Source organism: Centruroides sculpturatus, unplaced genomic scaffold (assembly GCF_000671375.1).
Source record: "Centruroides sculpturatus isolate CEXI.00-Female unplaced genomic scaffold, Cexi_2.0 scaffold1840, whole genome shotgun sequence".
Classification (NCBI taxonomy): domain Eukaryota; kingdom Metazoa; phylum Arthropoda; class Arachnida; order Scorpiones; family Buthidae; genus Centruroides; species Centruroides sculpturatus.
In genome coordinates this window covers 31,018-51,536 of record NW_019386046.1, presented here as the reverse complement: position 1 = coordinate 51,536, position 20,519 = coordinate 31,018, and the positions used below count along the sequence as shown (strand labels likewise).

Here is a 20,519-nt window from a genome sequence, read left to right as displayed (position 1 = left end):
CATAGAAATATGGCATTCTTAGTGCCATAGCAAGAAAACAACCAACAAATGTTAAATTGAGTCATCTTTACATTGTCCTGTACGAAACAAAGTTTCTGTCTGCCTATAATTATATTTTTGGAAATAATTGACTAGTGAAAGCTTTTGAAAAACAGCTAATTCGCCGTCGAAGTATAGGCGATGTCATTCGTGCCGCCGAACCGCCATATTTAGTCCTGCTGATAATGTTGAACTCGTGTATTGCGTAGTACATTACATTAAATTTGAAAAATTATTATTATTATTATTATTTTTGTATTAATTTGAGTAAAAATGATATAATTAAGTAGTCATTATCAAATATCTTACATTAATTAAAAGGACCAAATATGGCGTTGCTTAAATTGAATTCGCTAATAGTAAGTTTCGGATTTTCCTCGATGAACTAATTTGAAAATGACATGCCTTGTGTATTTATTTATATGTAAGTAAAGCATAAATATCAAATAAGTACTAAATTATCGGTAATTAGCCATATACAATTTTACACGGTAGTGTTTCGAGAGTATATTTCAAAATGGCCGCGTTCTATCTAAATCAACTAGAAAAAAATATATTTTAGGAAAAAAAAGTAATACTGGTGTCCAATTTGCAAGAAACTTATAGTTTTAAAAGTATTTTAATAACGTTCATTTTTTATACAGTATTTTTTGCAATAATAATACGTGAGGAAATAGAAACATTGGAATTTATATCAATAGTTTTGTATTTTGCCGCTTGGTGTCGACACTACAAAAAAGTAGAAAATAATTTAATTAAATAATTAAAAAAAACTTGTCAACAGCTGGCAACACGTCTTATACGGTAAAAAATATGGCGGCTTTTACGAGTGGAGGAGAAGACGTGCTGGGACAGTTATGGACGTTATAAAGCATTTCGAAGCGTAAAAATAGAAAATGTGGTATCTTAAAAGCTTAAAGAACAAAAGTACCTCTCGTTTTCTTAACGACATCTTTTAATTTTATATATTTTTCGATCTAACGCCGAATTTCTTATAGATATAATCCATTACCTGTTGGTGGATGAAGTGTATACCGTGGGGAGGAAAGATGCTCGCATAAAGATCGAAGACGATCCTTCCATTAGCAGAACACATGCAGTTATCGTTTTACATCACCCTGAAGCCAATGTGGTATGCTTTGTTGTCATGTTGTCTTGATTAATGTTTACATTGTTATATAAACACTACATATGATAAGATTATTACACTAATACAGATTTGTAATTAGATTACATTGGCACGGTAGAATTACACCTCTGAATTGGACAGTTGGGACCTTACCGGAGCTATAAATCATGCTCGTAGGAGCGTAAACGTCCTCTACCTGTTACCCTTTGTGAGATGCGGCCGTACAGAGTTGAACCGTTTACTCTTCTAAGACTATCGCATTTAACTATTTAGCCTGCTTGACGTGGAGTATTCGAAGTTATATAGTATTAGGGTGGTGTGTTGCTCGCCCCATGCGGGTGTCGCGATGCAAGCATGACTACGTGCGGAGCGTCTGTCGAGGCTAGTGATGGCGAGCCTCAACTGATGTTCTGCACTTAGAAGCAAATATCTCACCAATGGTTGCATGTATGGGTATGGTTTCTTTAACATTTTCATGCTTACAGGGGAACACCTCGTTTGGAGTTCACATCTTATCTTAGGGACTTAGTCGAATAAGCCAGATAAGCAAACCAATGTCATCATTTTAAATGAATGGGTTGTTGTCTGCTTTCTTATCCAGCTGTATTTAAAGCCACTTTACTGGTCGACTTGCCGTTGTATCATCTCTGGTTGGAAGAGGTACGATAGGAATCTTCTGTTTTACACAATTTATTTGCTTTATTTTCATTATTAGGGTAGTGGGAACACTTCTGAGTTAGGTCTGCACAAATCAAAAAATCATTTACGAACCATAGGGTTAGTCCAGGAGTGAATAGAATACGTTAAATGCTGGACTAACCTTAAGGTTCATAAGTGATGTTTTTTTTTTTATTAGGGTGGTGGCATTTGTGTTAGAATGAATGGTGCTACCCGATGAACAAAGACGAATGTGAATGAAACAAAGAAACTGGAGAATGGAATCTAATTATACTGAGTGGAAATTTTGCTCTTGTTACATTCCTGATTAGAATGCTTTTTTCTTGTAAATATTGGTTGGCTCTTTTTTGAACATTTCACACACTGGATCTAAATATGGTACTATCGTGTTAAATGACTTAATGACCTTATTCAACAGTATGTAGAAGGGGTCAGTTTCTTAAGGCAACTTGTACCGTTTTTTCTGGGCATTCAAGATAGCCATTTGGTTCTTACGGTTAATTGACTTTCTGATCTGATTGCATTTATAGATTTCTAGGTTTTCTAGATGGTTTAATCCTGTCGTATCTCATATGCATTTTAGTATTCTGGCATCTTCCCTCTTGACTTCTGCCTTTTTGTCTATTGTATGTGCAACTAATGCCATTGCTGGTCGAATCTTTGCTATGTTATATTTATTCTCCTTAACACATTTCTTAAGGGAATGCCATGTGCCAGTTATTTGAAATTTCTATTAAATCGATGGTCTGTTATTTACAAACTAATGGATATTACTCTTGGTCTTGTCTATGTAAGCTCTACAAAGTGTTCCTTAGGGGTTAGATTGAGAGAACATGCAGCGGATATTTTACTAAAAAATTTCTTGAATAAGGGGCAAGATGATAACTGTAATCACATTAAGGATGAATTTAAAATCATTAAGTACTTGGTGCCTTAATACCTTATATAAAGAAATTGTTGGAATCACAAACAGAAGAATCTTTTATAGAAGGAATTAAACTTTTTTTAATCTCTTAAATAATGATAAAGGGAAATCAAACCATATGCTAGTGTCAGGAATCTAGGATATCCAGATAACATCCAAATCATTGAATTAATAAAGCTTTTGAGTGGCATGATCAGGAATTCCCTTCAGACACATTAAGAGAAGTTGCACATGCAATGAAAGAAGAGAAGTTGACAGGAAAGAGACCAAAATAATAAAGCATACCAGATGCTGTGGAATTAAAGCATGTGGAAAACCCAGAAATCTACCAGGCGCATTCAGAAAGTAAGTACTGTTTGCGTATATCTCCCATGCATTTTGGGAATGTCAAGGTCACTCGTGTGTAGTTACTTCTTCAACTCAAGAATGAAGTAATTCAGTCATATTTGTTTTTCTTGTTCATGCTGAGGATCACTGAGCGTCGGTTATAACGTTCAAAACAATCAAGCGGCCTGCCGATTGTGAAATTAGATCGGTAATAAGGTTTTTGAATGCAAGAAACGTTTGACCACACGAAATTTACCAGCAAATTTGTGAAATTTACAGACTAAATGTGATGAGTAAAGGCATGGTGAGAAAGTGGATTAGAATGTTTAACGAAGAAGGGATTTTTTAAAGTTTTTACAACGTATACTACTCTGTTATTGTTGTGACACTTTTAAAGAAAAACATGTATGTATTTTTTTTAGTAAATGTCTTTTTTAAAGAAAAAATTTGTTATAAATAAGTGATTTAAAATGTTACTAATAATTATAATTTGTAATTAGTTGTGTAGCATAATGGTATGGATTTCGATGTAAAACGCCATTAAGAGAAAATTGGGAATTATAAATTTAAAAACATTGTAAATTGATAGTACAAGTACTGTAAAAGAGATGAAGAAACGTGGGAAATCTTAAGGTATTATAAAATGCCTTTTTATGTCTTGTAAGCATTTTCTACTCAAAAGTTGTTTTGTGTAAATTCAATATGAATTTGTTTTGTAGCACTGAAGAGGGGCAGGAAAATTAAACTTGCCCGAAATGCATCTGTGAAAAACAATAAAGGAGATTTTTAACCTGTAGAGCTGTAAGAAAGTCTACCGAAATTTTGTTAGGATTGAAGAGACATTTACCTATATAAGAAGGGATGACATTCGTGATGAGGAGCATGGTAGCCATTCATCCCTAGTCAATGAAGACTTGCTTCTCGGTATCGAAGAGAAGGTTTGTTTCAATAGACAGTTCACGATTTCTGATTTATCTCTATAATTTCCTGACATTTCAAGATCTTTGTTGCACGAAATTGTGACTAAACACTTGCACTTCGAAAAGTTGTGTTCAAGACAATCACTGCAATGTCTAGAAGTATTTCAAATCACAGAAAGCAGAATTCTATGAACAGGGTATCTTCAATTTAGTGCCAAGATGTGATAAGGACATCAATTTACATTGCAATTACATTGAAAAGTAGATTACTTACTTACTTATTCTTTATTAGGCACCTTGCAGGTGCATTCCCAGTACCGTATTATACATAGCTGAGAAATATATATACAATTCTTTATATGAAAATATAATTTACAAATGATAAAACGCTTGACAAATTGTGGGAAGACAAAGTAAAGAAGTTGTACAATATCAGTATGAATTTTACAAATCGATACCGTGGTAATGAATAGAAATGGTTATACAGGTGTTGGGTGTACCAATATAGATATAATCTTACAGCTTGTCATGCAGGTTATTAAAAAGAAAGTACATAAGATAAAATAGAGGTGAACGAAAATTAACTAAAACTAACTTAAAACTAAACTTATGACTATCTTAAAACTAAACTTATGCTATATAACAATAAACTGAGCGTGTTGTATTCTAATCGTAATACAAACAGAATGTTATGAAATCTTGAGGCCGAGTGTCCACAGCACAGTTTTTCTAGTTTGGTGGTAAGTTTTGTCGAAGCTCATCAATGTTGAAGCCGTGTATACTTCATAACAGATATTTAGATAACACAGACTATCGACCATCACTAGTTTATGGAACCAAGTTGCATGTTGCACAGTATTTTCCTGATTGGATGGTGTATTCTTATCACACAGATGTTTAGATCACTCAGACTATCAACCAGCAAAAGTTTATGAAGCCAAGTCGCAAAGTTGAACACTGCTTTTCTAATCCAACGGCGTATTCTTATCCAATCACATCGATAATGGTCTTATCCAGTCACATCAATGCAAAGTTTCCTTAGACTTGCAGTAGGCATTGATTGTTACTACAAGATGGGCTCAGATAATTGCCTAGCACGTCTCTATCGTTACAGCACATAGGCTGCATCCAAATGTCATGTCCTTTCTCAAATGGAGAAAACACATATTGCAGTAGAGGCGCTGAGAAAGCAAACGGTTTAGAATAAGGACACAAGGTTCAATTAAGGTCACTTGTCTACAGCTCAAACAATGTTTTCAAGATATCCATAATCCACACTTCTTTTATAAATGTCACGTGTCTGCGGTACAATGTATCCAAGATATCTTATGTTAATTCACGTATCTACGTCAGAGACAATGTGTATAAGACATCCATGATTCTGCACTGAAGCAATTTATTTGGCCAGGAGACTTTGCAATTCTTCTTGCGAACTGACTGTGATGAGTTATGTATTCGATTATTATGAAGATAATAAACACGTTGACTGAACACAAAGGTCATAGATGAGACATAGTGATCAAAGTATGTTGAATGTTTTTAATAATCACGTATCCATCGAAGCCTTTATATGGTAGTAAAACATTTTCATCTGTCAAGTCCTCTGACAATTCAGCAAAGTGGCAAATGTAAGAAAAGGGTCGTTAACAATTGACGACAGAAAATGCAAGAGAGTTAACCTCAAAACTATGTCGAATATAGCGAATCCAACAATAATAATAGGACTTTCAAAAACCGAATAAAAGAACAAGACTACAAGAAGTTTTCAAGAAAATAAACAAGTTTATCAAGTAAGATAAAAGTAATTGAAATCAAGAATTATTCCCTAGTTGCGTAGGTTGCTATAGTCTCATGGCGTTTAACTAGTAGAAGAAAGGAAGAAAAAATTTCTTTATTTTTAATGAGATCTTCATGTTTGCATGGCCAGTTGAGGTTATATCTATGAGCAATGGTTTTTAGTTCTAAACGTTCTCTTTCGAGAGAAATACGGGTAAGAAGATAATGGTCGACGCTGTCCGGTTGTCCGCATATGGCACACAGATCATTTTGCTTATTCACAAATCGATGTAGATAATTTGAAAATTTGCCATGTCCGGTAAGAAATTGAGTAAGGGGGAAACTTGGAATTACCCATTTATATTTATTATGATATTCCTTGATGTTAGGTATGAATTTAAAAGTCATGTCATTATGTTTGCAGTCCCAGTTGAGTTGCCATCGGTTTAAAAGATCTTCATATAATAGTTTTTTAATTCCTCTTCTGCAAATCTTATTATATATGGTGTCTAATGAATTGTCAGTAGCAGCTTCCTTCGCTAGTTGATCTGCACGTTCATTTCCTACCATACCTTGGTGTCCTTTGGTCCAAGAAATGATGTAGTTATTATGAGAATTATTAATTAGGTTGCGAATATTTGTGGCAATCGGATGTAACTGTTTACTGCAAGTAAACAGTTACATCCGATTGAAAAGTAGATTAAGCTATATATAATTAATGGTAATTAAATAATTTTTGTTTCAATAGCCTATTTTAAATAGCCAAATTGTGCTTACTTTCAGGTTGCGCCTCGTATAAATCTGCCTGCATCAGAGAGTCGATTAACTGTAAGGACCAAACATTATCTCAAATGCTCAGAAAGCACAGTAGGAAGTGCCGTAGGGCAAAGCCGACCCCTTCTACTGGCGGTCATTTAAGGACAATAATATTGTAATATGGGGAATTGCTATTGTTTACCATTATGTTTTTTCTTCCTTAATTTTTACTTTAGTTTACTGCTAGGATAGTTAGGTAAGTTTAAATTTTTAAAGGTGGTTGAGACAGTACTGTATCAGTTGAAACTTGAGTATTTTGCCTAGTAGGGAAGAGAGAGAGAGAGATTAAGAGAAAAATTTACAGTTTAAGAGCATTAATCTCTAACATTCACTTATTTGTCAGTCGTTACTGTTTATTGATGTCTTGCAGATCATTTTTAACATCTCTTACGCACCCATAATAATTCTTGCATTTATATAAATTTTAATTTCAGAACAACATCAATAAGCTGCCGATCGTAACAATCAGAGACGTCGATTCAAAATATGGCACTTATCTGAACGAGGATGCACGACTCGATACCAAAGAAACCACACTGAAGATCAGCGACAGGATCACGTTCGGACAGTGTGGGAATACTTACGAGTAAGTTAGAAGCATTTCCGTAAGTAGAGCGCAAGCGAAAACCATTCTATTTTTTATTTCTGTATTTCATTCCAGAGTGTGCCGTAATCCAATGACGATCAGCACATCCTGCATCAGTTCCGAAGAGAAGAAATCGTTAAAGCAGTCGATCCAGAAATTGGGGGGTCACTTGGTTTCCGAATGGCAGACCGACTGCACTCATCTGGTGATGAAGGAAATCAAAGTCACCATAAAAGTAAGAATAATGTCTATTTTGAATTGATGATTTAAGGATGAACTGTGTACACTTAATATTTCAAAATTGATTTATGCAAAATGGGTAGTTTGGCTTGCACAAATTTAGGCACTTTGTCACACTATATTGGATCTTACCATACAACCCGAACTTGGGATTATTATCTGTTATTTGACATATTCTTCAAGTGCTGTTTGTGACTCATACAGTTTGACAAATGGTTGGCCAAGAAGAGGATAAAAAATCCTACACATTAGAGTCTGCTTCATATGGTAAGATCTAATGAAGTGCCCGTATCTCATCTCTTTTATATGCAACTGATTATATTTAAGATATATTAAGATATAAATTGGTAATTCCCATCTCTCGAGGACATACAGTATTTGTTTTATGTAGCGGAGTTGACGAAGTTGCTTAAAATGAAAAAGTTCTGTATTTGCTGTATTTTCTAATTGCATTCTGAACATTCTCAGGCCGTTTGTGCAATGGTTAGCTTGAAGCCATTTGTAACTGCGGAATATTTTGAAGATCTATTGCAAGCCATTCGAGAAAAAAAGGATCATCCGAATATCAAAAGGTATCGTCTTTCTCTGTTTGCAAACATAAAGTATTTAAGCAATTCTAATGTAGAATTTTACAGCTACGTTCCAAAATTGGGCGAACCAATTCTCGTCAATGAAAAAATTTCCTTCGATCCCAATCCACACAGAGCAAAGCTGTTCGAGAATAAAACATTCATTTGCACGTCGCAGAAACAGGTAACGTTTCCACTTTGATTTACTACCGCTACTGATTTTATTAATGACTGTTTGACTTGTCCAGTATAAGAAGATTTGTCTCGGAATAACCTTGGCGTCGGGAAGGGTCAAGCTACTGGATAGTAAAGACGAAGTAAAGGCAAGCCTCCTCCTGCATCCCAACACCATTGTCATGAAGCACCAGTCGGATTCCTCCACAGTCCCGTCTCCCACACTGCCACGGCATGTAGAAATAATAGAACAGGAACTAAAAAGGTATTAAGTGTAATATTTTTACTAACGTGTATGCTAATTACATAGATGTTATTTCACTTTCTTCCTTTGCACTTTCTGTGAAGGATTTGATTTAAAAGTAATTAAAGTGTATCTCCGCGAAGCCGAGGGGTTTAATTCTCTTGCACGCTATCTTTTTAACGCTCGTATGCTGCAGCATAGCTAACTCATTACGGTCCGCAACTGCTGGATTAATCTGAAAATTCATAAATTAATAACTAACTGCAGCATTTTGTAAAATCAAAATGTAGAAAATGTGTACTGGTCAACTATCTTTCTTCTGTTATAAAACACCTGACTTTAAATGAAATGTTTTTGTAGGTAGTTTGAGCCAGGTTTGTTCTTCATTAAAACCAAACAAAAGTCAAACTCGCGAGGAATTTGGCGACGGCTTGTGGCGTCATAAAGTCCAACCCACACCCTCAGACCTACTTCTATTTGATTGTTCTATATATGATTGAAATGAAGGCCATTTGTATGCCAAGACAATTTGTGTTGAAGATATCGTAGTAAATTTAATTTGGCCCCTTTTCCATTCGTACAGTAGATTTTACGTACATAGACATTGCATTTGTAGAATAAATTGTGTTTCAATGATGATGACGATTTCAACAAACATTGATAAAATTTTGCTTGTAGGCAGAAGAAACGAACCATTCCCGAATCCGACATCGGCCTGGCCGTCGTCTACTGTTCCACGGAGAAGTACTGCAATCCGTCGTACAACTTGGGTAAAGTAATTTTGAAGTTAAAAGGAAGTTTATCTTTTTATATTCCGCTGACTAAGATAGTTACTTTACAGGAAGTAATTTGTTTAGCTTGGCCAACCTTCATTCCCAGACGCTTACTCAGGGAGATGTTTACGTGCAAGCGACCCAATCTACTCAAAGGTATGATTTAGCATTTTTCAGTTTTGATATTGATTTATATTAAAATATGGCCGAAATCTGATTAGCTCTAGCGGAGTCAAAACCAGGTCTGGATCGTTTGTCGAAGAAAGCCTGGAGAGGACCCAGCTGGTAAGAATTTTGGTTACGCGGACTCAAAATGATCTAAATTATTGATAATTGTGACTAATTTCTTTTAGAGTTCCATACAAAAATCTCCGCGCAGAACACCTGTTTCGAGAAAAAGGTGAGTTGCATCTTAGTTATATATCATTTTCTGTAGCATAAACAATGTTGGACTTCTAATATCATTATACAACTGAGAGTTTCCACCAGATTTTTCTCTATTAAATTCCTTGATAAAATATAGTATAGTGTTGGCGGAAAGTAGCTAGGCATTGAGAAATTGCTATAATTTCTAAATTTCTATTGCAAAGATGATGATGGTCGGTGGTAGCACCAATGCCATCCACCGATGATACATTTTTCTCGGGTCACGATGCAGTGGGCCACTTCTGTCTGTAACCAAACCCGTGGTCATTTTAGCTTTGAATGACAACTGTTGATTGTTTCTGGTTGAATTGAGGCATGTCATCTCTTCACCGTATGCTACCGACTCTATTTGGTACCGTGGCAACCACTGATGCAAGAATTATAAAATTCCATTAACTGATGCACATGCATAACTTTTATTATGATTGCATTATCATTACGAAAAAACTTACGCCAATTTTTCAATGCCTAATCACTTTCCATCCAACCCCACAGACGTATATGTTTAATTTGGAATATCTATTGTCTTTATCAGTACACATTGCCTATCACAGGCCAAAGGTAACACGCGAGTAAATTAACACCTTTTTACATGTATTTACGCTAAGAATGCATTCGGTTCGCCTTATATATTAATGCAGACATTGCCATTTTCAGTCTGTGTTCAAAACAAAAAAATGTATAACGAGAAAAACTAACAATTTTTTTATTTGTATAAAAAATTGATAAAACACACGTTACTATACGATTATCGCAGTTTTCTGTTCCCCAGGAAATGAGATTTATGCTCGAGCTCCTACAGTTCGTTCCGTGCGGCTCTTTTGTTTTGTAATAAGTTGACTTCTTCATCCAACTTGTTATTGTAAATGCCAGTAACGAGTAAAATTTTCATTAACTCCGACACTGCTCGAGATACAATGATGCACGACCTCCCTCTATGCCGTTTGTAATGAATGGGCCAATGTTCAATTCACTAACAAGTCTAGATACATTCTACAGAATGATTCCAGTCAGATCTCGAGAAAATGAGGAACCTGATACAATCTCACGAACATGGAAAAAGGTCGATTTTCAGATGGTGGCATTATGCTTAATGGCTGCACTGAGCCCAAGATATTCTTTGCTTGTGACAGAGCTGGTAAACAATGTTAACAACTGCATGAGCAACTGGGCACAGCTATGGTTAAGTTTAAGTAAAATGAGTTAAAAATTGTGTGACATAGAGGTGCCACCGATGACTACCACGTGCATACTAAAATTTGATAAATTGTGAGAGGATATTTAAAATTCCAGCATATATCTGGTTTAATTGGCAATAATCTTGTACTTTATTCTTATTAAAATTTTAATTACAGAATCCTAGAGACAGAAATTAAACAGGATCCGTCGCCCAAGCATATGAAACTGCAGGAAGCGGACAAACCCAATCTAACTGAGACGATTGCCTCTGGTAACGTGCTTTATAAATTACCTACTGTGATATTCAAATAGTAAAGTTACTAAAAAAATGAATATTCTCTTAGTATCGACGGTTCCGATCTCTTCGGAAACCGAACAAACCACAGACGTAAAAGCAGAAGATTCTCCCATTCATTCTCCTGTTAATTCACCTCCTCATTTATATACAGATTACAATGAGGTAAATCTAATTTGCAATTTATGCATAATTGCAGTATTTTAATTGCCAATTGTCTATTTGACAGGACAAGTCCATGGAAAATACTCAAGTGTGGGCGGACGTTACAGAAGAGGACGTCATGGATGGTTTTATTTCAAAACCCAATAAAGTAGATAAAAATTCTTTAATTTATCACGTTTATAGAAACCTGGAGATGCAAGTATACAAAAATTGTTATTTTGTAGAACGTCACCACTACAATGCCGAAAAGTTCGAACTCGCACGAGGAACTGCCTTCTCGGTTAGTGAATGTGGAGTACGCCGCACTATGTCCTTTGAGAAATGATCGTCGAACCAACATTAATGTCAGAGATGAGACAGAACCGAATGGGACAGTACGAAATTTCAAGAAGTTTCGAAAGGTAAGATTCCCGTGGAAAACAAATTACGACATTACGATATTCAATCTAACAGACATCTTATGCGGTAATAGATATATTCGGCAGTCAGTGCGTTGCCCCGTATCATAGGAGGAAGAGATCTGGTGGCGTATGATAAAAATTCTTCCAGGGCATTAGACGAATGGTTGAGCCAAAATCCGGAGGTGAGAATTCTTCTATATTATATAAAATTTGAGATAATACAATATAACTAAAACATACTAATATATAAATAGACTGAACCGGAGAAAGAGGAAGATGGTCTTTTCGAGTAAGTATATTTATAATTGATAAATTTATATTTGAAATCGCAAATTACACTTCTAATGACAATTGTCGATTGTTTCCGGACAAATTGTGGCACAATGCTCCTTCATCGTATGCCACCATACGGTGAAGGGGTATCGTGCACAGCAACCGCCAATTTCCACACCTAGTTTTTTGTGGCAATCTGCATTCACTCCCAAACAGATGAGTGGTCAGCAATCTTTCTTGCCACTGGACCTGCAGTCTCTCTTCCATTGCCCACATCATCAATGCAGGAATTATAAAATTGCATTGATTGATGTACGTGCACACAAATTTTCTGATGATTTTTCAATGGCTGATTGTTTTTCATAAACCCTGTAGTAATTAAACACGTATGAAAAATGCAGTCACATCCTCAATATCATACACTATTAATTTAAGGAAGCTTTCTCCTCGACTGATGTTGTTTCATTGTCGCATCCAACTACAAACTGCCACTTTTGAGCAAAGTTTTCTAGTCTACTTTGTATTCTATTGGTTATTTTACAATTCGAAATCAGAATCTTTGCAAATTTTTAGCAAATTTGGCTGTCGAGTAGCATAAGCAAACTATTGTATAGTTTTTATTAGTGTCTCTTTGTCTTCTGCATTGACGAGTAATTACATTAGCGAGAAAGAGTGGAACGTGTTGGTTAGGCCTGATTCTTTTGTAATCCAGTGCAGTTACAGCCTGTATTCACAGATCTAATCCTTTATCTTTCGTCGAGAATGCCGTTCGTAGTGGCTGTGACGAGATCTTTCAGTGTTTGGAGGGGATGCTTTTTTGGGTGGGCTATAACTATGTCTGCACTTTGCCAATCAGCCTACGCTTCTTTTTTGGCTAACGGTTCTTTCGCCGTTTTCGTGTCAAATTTTTTCTTTTTTTAAATTGTTAATATTCTGTCGGCCTATCCAAAAATTTTGTATATGTTCTACTGACGTACCGTTTTATGATATCTGCTTGTCGAGGTGTACCAGCAGATAACATAATCTTGTGCATCCTACTATTTTGATCCTTCTTTAATGGGGCATTTTTCTTGTCAAGAAAGTAAAGTTAGCACGGCACTGACATAAGAACCATTAGCGGTCAATTAAGATGTCATAGCACACTCGAGAAATGTGCTTTATCAAACTGTCAAAGGTCTCGTGTCTCATACGGATACAATCAAAAGATAGAAAATGAAAGATTAGATCTGCACATAAGGGCAATAATGGAACTTGATACGGAAGATGGACCTAATTAATACATCCCTCTTCCACCTCACTAGCTTAATTACTAATCGATGCAGCAGACAAATGGATATTATTCTATATATTCATGTAATTTTTATTACTCATTTACGCTAACCAATGACCAAACTTGTCAAAAATTTGCAAAGATTTCGATCTTAAGTCATAAAACAATTGTAGTCTATTTTGTATTCTATTCAAATTTTGTTTGAAGCGGCAGTTTTTGTAGTTCAAAGATTTGGATTTGAGCATGAGACATTGTTTGTCACTGAGAACGTTTAATGTGTAGAAAAAACAAGCTTCTTGAAACAAATAGTATACAGTATTAAGAGAACATACAGTATATGGAGTACTTACAAGTAAGAATTGTTTATATGTATGTGAAACTTTTTAAATTTTGAAGTCAAACCTGGCACCAAAACAATGAAAATTATACAAGGATGACTAGTAAAATTGTAAGTCACTCAAATAACTTTTGAATGAAGATATCTAGTGAAATGGAAGTGAAATATTTGTGTGACAAAATGACCATGCGTCGCCAGACAAGACCGACAGCAATGTTCTAGTGGAATTTGGAAGTTAGCATTCCTATCTTGGAAATTATGAGATAGAGGAAAAAGTTGCCAAATATCATCAAATTGATAGGAAGTGGCTTCTGTGAAATGGCACGTTATACTGCGTCAGCACCTTTGTGGACAAGTTTCAATGCTGGTGGTTTTTCTTAGCCATTATTGAATGGCTCTATACATGATCCATGTAGTAGTACCAACCCTCAAAACTTGTGATTTTTTGTTGTCATACTCTTCGAAGGATTATCCGAAACTTGACTATTGTATATGTGGCCCACCAGTTACCAAGTGGTTCCATTCCCCGAACGTTGGTAGTTTGGTTGTGGGTATATGCCTCACCTCACATGGAGTTTTCCAGGTATTTTCTACGTCTTTAATGCCTAAATAGAGGCCAGTTATCCATAAAAGACACCCGGAAGGCATCTTCCCTAGGCAGATTGCCCAAGTGTTGCATTGCCATAACTAACAAAACAAACAGACTATATTGTTTACACATTGCCATGCTTGAGTTTTTCTGCGTGGTGACATATCACAGTCATCTTTTCCAGGAGAGAATGTACAGTTCGAACGATTAAATTGTGTGTAGCGTTTTTAGCCTTTATTTGCAGCGTTCGTTTTTTGTCAACGTCAATTCCTATTAAAGTGATGATGTGTTGCAACTTTCCCATTTATGATTTTCCTGCATTTCTCATAATTTCCACGATGGAAATGTTAACTTCCAAACTTTACTGCTAGAGGCGCTTCCATTGGTCTTAACTAGTAGAGCATAATTGCTTTACCATATGAATATTTTGCTATTATATGTATCTAGATACCTTTGTTAAAAAGTAATTTGACTGACTTATGACTTTATCGTGCATGGGTGATTCATAAAGGTGGAAACACACTATAACTGAAAATGTGAAAGTTGTGTTTACAAAAGTGACACTTGTATTTAGTAAATTGTGTTTTACAAATCTATTGGATGACCTTTTGTTGACCCGGAAGGGCATCCAAATATCTTATTTGTTACGGTAGATACATCAAATTTTCCAATTGTAAAGTTGCAAGGAATGATTAAATTAGTTTAAATCTTGCTTAAGTTTCTTCAAGAGAACAACGAAACAATAAGTCAACTTTACAGCAGAATAGCTTGTTTCTGCAGCTGCAAGAAGGAACACTATGCATAGTTTCCAACTAAACAGAAGATTTACAGTCTGCTGGATTTCAACAGATGGCACAACAGAATCCCACCCTGTCAAATACTGGTTTATGTCATGCTTTTCCGGATCACCAGATTGGTCGAGAGGGACCTGCGGAATAGCAGTCGTGCTCATCGGAAACAATTTCTTTTTGATTTCTTCCTTGAAGATAGCATCTATTAGATTCCTGTCAACCACCATTGCATTAGCAATTGCAGAAGTTACTGCAGACATCATTTGTTTACCCCCGTGCTCAATTGAAGGAAAGCATTTCGAGCAAATCATTACAGTCGACCCCCCCTATAAGATCATTGATTATTCCGTTTTATATGAATTCCATGTTGTACGAGTCACTTAAATTTTACAAATACGTGAGCCGTTCACAGCCCGGTACACGTATTTGTAAAATCTAAGTGACTCGTACAACATGGAATTCATATAAAACGGAATAATCAATGATCTTATAGGGGGGTCGACTGTAATTAAATTTGGATGCAATATTATGTTAAAGAAACTTCTATGCATAACATTCATTATTTGGATTACAGAAGCAAGCTAATCTTCACTGCTGATAAATGTTAAGGAGACTTACTATTTTCTAATGTGTTTTTAGAGAAATTTAAGCGAGATTTAAACCAATTTCATCATTCCCTACAACTTTACCATTGGAAAATTTGATGTAATTCTTCCTCGATATGCAAAAATTGCTTGAAAAGTCCGGTCCTAAATTGTTATTCGTCTTTAAATATGGAAGAATAATAATAAATTTATTCTTTCAATTAGAATTTTCGGACAATTATCTTTCTCTCCTTACTGATAAGCGAATATTATTTAATATTCCAAAGACATTTGCAAATATCAAATCGACTCCGGTATTATTTCTTCGAATCTATCTCATAGAATAATAATACCAGAACCTACACTTACATAATATTGATTTTGGAACTGTTTGCAGTCTCTCGGAATATCAACTCTGTCATTCCGTTGTCGAAGATTTATAAAAAATAAGTCTGCCAGAAACATCCAGAATGTTAGGTATTCGGTTACCATTTCTTCGAGATGATATTTTAATAAATACATAAACTCTTGCCAAACCTATCAAAGACTTCAGACTATAATTAGAAAATATTAGCATAAATACACACAAACTAAACAAATACTCTCTATGAGATTGTTTTGATATAACGGAATGATCTTATTATTCTAACTACACAACAGAATTGTTATTCTTGAAACTAGTGATCTCGAGAGTAAAACAAGTATTTTGATGTTTACTCGATTGCCTTTTGTTATGAGTAAGCATACAATTGCTTCAGAGAACGAATTGTATAGGAACACGCAGTTAAGATGGATACGCGGTCTTTTATTGATCCCCGAGGATATGATTTAGGACGTGTCCCTCGTCGGTCCTCTTTTCAATTTTACATTAATCTCGATGACAGAAGACAAAGACGGTCGTCACTATTGATTAAGTATACAATTGCTTGAGAGAGTAGCATGTGAATTTCTTCAATGCCTCGGGTTTTTCTTTGTACGGGAGATTAAGCCGATGTGTGGTTTTTGTTCCTTCCATCCATTGTGTTCTCCTCCCTGCATTTGACATCATCTCTGGTAGCACCCAACCCGTTACTCATCTTTCACGTCCACTCCAACTTGTTTTCCTCTGTTATCTGAAGTTTCTTCTTCTCCATCTTCACCACCTTTATTCAACTTTGATTACTCTGTTGCTCTGTCTTGTAGGAATTCCATTTCTGCCGTCCTGTAGGTTTTAACACAAAATTTGCCATCTCTGCTCCAAATACTTTTCAAAAAAATTATTAAAAATTAGTTAGAGTTTATTAACGGCAAGCCTTACCGTTGTCTCATTTGACATTCTACGTGGCTCCCACCCGACAGAAAACATTCTTAAATAAATTATAAGGCAGAGGAGGGAGCACATCTTGCCAGAGGCTACGGTCGGACGGTCTCTAAACCTTAAGATAGTAAACTAATGCTTTTAAAACAATGCCACTAGAGATTTAGTGGAATTATCATCTCTTTTAAGTTTATAGTTGAGATCTCTGATTAATGCATGAACTGCAAAACCACAAAATCAGAGTTTTGTGTACATGTGGTGACTTGCATTTGATGCTAACATGCATATTGAAAGAGAAGCTTGCAATAAACAAGATAACTAGTGTGCTTTATTTGGTGTTAGATGGTGTAGTCTTCCTCTCGGCTATTGACTATTTAATTCTTAAATGTTTTATTTTTCAGTTGGGAACAACGCCCAAGAGCCAGAAGACGATGATTCCTGTAAATACTTAATAAAAGAAGATTTAAATGGTAAAATATTTGTACGTGAGGCAGTTAGTAGTAAATTCGCCCACTAGATGTCAGCAGTGGCGAATGGTGGGTGCTGATTTCGTTTCTTGTTTTTGCGCGTGGCCTTACTTGTATGGTATCTTATTGTTGCATAAGATGAGTATTTTAAAATAAATAATATTTTTAAGCATTAAACTGAACCATTACTTGCTTAAGGGCCCACGTTCTGTGCATTAGAAACACTTGTGCACAACTCGACCCCCTAACAATTCGCCCTACACACGTACGAAACGGATAGACGTATCGTTAGCAGTTATCGATTTTGCAGTGTGTTTGTGTGTGAGGATCGTAAATCGGGTGGGCATTGTATTCGGGTGAAGTGACCCTATCGAGTTTTAACCAAGACTAATATCAAATTTGGCAAAGTTTAGACTCGAGTGCCGTGGCAGAATTAACTAAACACTAGGTAACCCGCTGGCGGAGGTACACAAGAAAAAAAAAGGTGGAGCTGCTTGTAATAATTCCCATATTTGCACCGCTCCGTATGAAAGAAAACCCACCCCCCACTTTCAATATCCGAAAGGGAAAACATTATTAAACAGGCTTACACTTTTTAATATCTTTCTATATTGAAAGTAGGAATAAGCGCCTCCCTACGGGGTTTAGACGTAACAAAAACACAACACCCAGCGGCCATGCCAGTCGGAAATTGTCCTTTTCAAACTGGCGTGTAGTTTATTAGAAGCGTAACAATTTCGTACGTAACGATTAAATACGATGCAACGTCACTCCGATCGATAGAAAACAGTAACAGTAACCGAATACAGTAAGTCCATTAGGGTTGCAACCGGATCACAATAAAACTAAGCATCAATTGTACTAAACTGTGGTCTGGTAGATTGCCCTTCTATATATGGAACCTTTTGTGTGTTCATCCGAAATGAATTAACTTGGTAGGAGTCCTGAGGGAGTTTTTCTCCTCCTCCTGTATGGACCCGATGCCGAGAATGTAATCGGTAATAAGATATATACGGCTACATTCCTCGTAACGTAACGTAACGTCCGTTACTTGGCTTGAAAATTTTATCGAGGTTTCGGTAGATTAAAAGATGTTGAATCTTTCAAAGAATTCTACCTCCAGCTGAATAATACATGGCGAATTTATCGGATTAAAGTAACTTGCGTAACAGTAGATGGCAGAAGCGAGTTTCAATTTTTTTTTTCTCTCTCTCTCTCCCCCCTCTTTTATATTTCTTTAACTCTGCTGTCGCGAGTGATGCGTAAAATGACTGTAGGCTATCGAAAAAATTGTTCTGGATTGTTAATGCCAATTTAGTCGCGCGATTTTCTCGCTTTTTCTAGTTAGCGACTGCGATAAAATCGTGCGATTTTATTTTTTTTTTAAATTCGTTTTCGTGTTTGCGACTTGCATAAAATTGCGCGATTTTTTTTCTCTTTCGAGTTAAATAACGACAACGATAAAATCGTGCGATTTTCTCGCTTTCTACTTAAAACAACTATCATAAAATCGTGCGATTTTATGGTAGTTGTTAATTCGAGAGCGATAAAATCGTACGATTTTATGGTGGTTATTTTCTCGCTTCTATTAATTAACAACTGGGATTTTCTCGCTTTCGAATTTACGACTACGATAAAATCGTGCGATTTAATCGCTGCGATGCAACAAGCAAATCTGAGAAAAAATGATATAATTTTATCTCAACAAAACTAGAGGATGATGATAATTTTTATCTTTCAACTTGGGGGCTGAATTGTTTCTAACCCCTTAGAGTTGGCGCCGCGATTGCTTTGTATTTCTCACACACAAGAGGAGGGTTCTTCAGGTTTAAATGTAATAAAACTACTATGAGATCAAAGTTTATGAGCCGTTTTTTGTCTGTTGAAGGACACCGTGAAGGAGGACATCTGTTAATACGGTCTAATAAATGTTATCTAGTTTCAATTTTGATAAGAGTCTCCAAGTTTCCTTTCACTCTTCTTGATTGGCATCTGCAAAGTTGACTTTAGTGTCGTGACCTAGTTCGGTGTATGGATGATTTTAAAACTGATAATGGTATTGGTGCTGGAATCTATGGAGGATGTTTCAATGGAAGTCATTGTGCCTTTCAGAGCGGTTTCGCACGCATTTCAAACAGGACCGTGCTTCCATTCGGTGTTATTTGTGCCATTTTATACAGGTGTCTTTTTAATCTTTACGGGCAGCATCTAATGCTGACTTATTACATTAGCAACCTGTCTAACAGGGTTAATGTGCAGAAAATGAGTTTTAAAAAATGTTTCAGCTGCTGCTCCGAGTGTTTCTTGTTTCAAAGACGTATTGGAAACATAAAAATTGTGAGGTATAGAAGAAAAAGCTGAGTAAAATCCCAAGTATCCATGGAATCTTAACTTTTCTGGACAGTTGAGTAGAAATAACTGTTGTGTTGTTGTCACAGTTACCTTCCTGACTATAATTACAATTGTAACAGAGAGAGAGAAACTGCAACTTATATTCTTCCAGAAGTGGACTATGCCTCGTTTCAAATTACATCATTAATTAGGAGTTTTGAAGAAGAAATTCCGCTTTACTCGGGTTACATCACTCGATATCCAAAAAGGCCCGCAGTTTTAACACAGGTTTTACTGTAGTAAAGCTACGAAGAGCCAAATCCAGTTCATTTAACCCAGCCTTTGAAGGAAAATTTGATGTAAAACACGAAAAAACATGTCTTTCTATTTCCCTAGAGAATCGGAGAACGTTACTTTCAATTCTCTTGCATCAGATTTATGTGCTCGTGTGTCTGTGCGCAGCATTAAGCAATTGAAGCTTATTTACTTGATCTCTTTTTTTTGGAACTTTGTCTGTCAGTTTTCCTTTAAGACATTTCTGTAGAAAACGGGATTCTACAATGAATTTTTTAGAACCGTTCGCTACTTTTATCCACTCCTTACTTTACAATCGTGCGATTTTTATGCTGATAGCGATAATGTTACAAACAAACTTAGCTTCTTTGACGGTACTTACATTTGAATTGGTTGTTAAAAATAAATCAGCGCTTTGAAATCGATCGCAAACGTCAACTGCTGGATGTTTTCATCAAATACAGCTACAACCAATAAAAATAAACCTTTTAAGACGATGACAAACAAGAGCTCTCCATTTTACTTTACTGGCTGTTGTGTGTAACACAGTTGAAAGTATGGCGATCAGTCAAAAATTGACCCACCCCAAGACATATTTTTGCACTGGATTCCTCGAAAAGTCGG

General features: G+C 35.9%; 1 protein-coding gene across 1 annotated transcript; it reads left to right on the top strand.

Annotated features, from left to right (window-relative positions):
* Positions 1-824: 824 nt before the first annotated feature.
* LOC111613304 (nibrin-like) lies at positions 825-17,793 on the top strand. Its single transcript, XM_023354653.1, has 18 exons — positions 825-966; positions 1,038-1,171; positions 7,045-7,196; positions 7,272-7,431; positions 7,905-8,008; positions 8,072-8,189; positions 8,254-8,444; positions 9,102-9,193; positions 9,265-9,352; positions 9,418-9,481; positions 9,550-9,596; positions 10,978-11,072; positions 11,146-11,261; positions 11,326-11,409; positions 11,486-11,662; positions 11,734-11,844; positions 11,917-11,951; positions 17,205-17,793. The coding sequence occupies exons 1-18, from the start codon at positions 936-938 to the stop codon at positions 17,236-17,238; spliced, it is 1,833 nt and encodes a 610-aa protein (XP_023210421.1). The 5' UTR covers positions 825-935; the 3' UTR covers positions 17,239-17,793.
* The last annotated feature ends 2,726 nt before the right edge of the window (positions 17,794-20,519 follow it).

What these genes read in the sequence shown, in the direction of transcription:
- LOC111613304 (XM_023354653.1), top strand. Translation starts at nt 936, where the DNA reads ATGTGGTATCTTAAAAGCTTAAAGAACAAAA. An exon ending in GCCTGGAGAGGACCCAGCTG is followed by an intron (nt 9,482 to 9,549) that starts GTAAGAATTTTG and finishes AATTTCTTTTAG; the next exon opens with AGTTCCATACAAAAATCTCC. An exon ending in AACTGAGACGATTGCCTCTG is followed by an intron (nt 11,073 to 11,145) that starts GTAACGTGCTTT and finishes ATATTCTCTTAG; the next exon opens with TATCGACGGTTCCGATCTCT.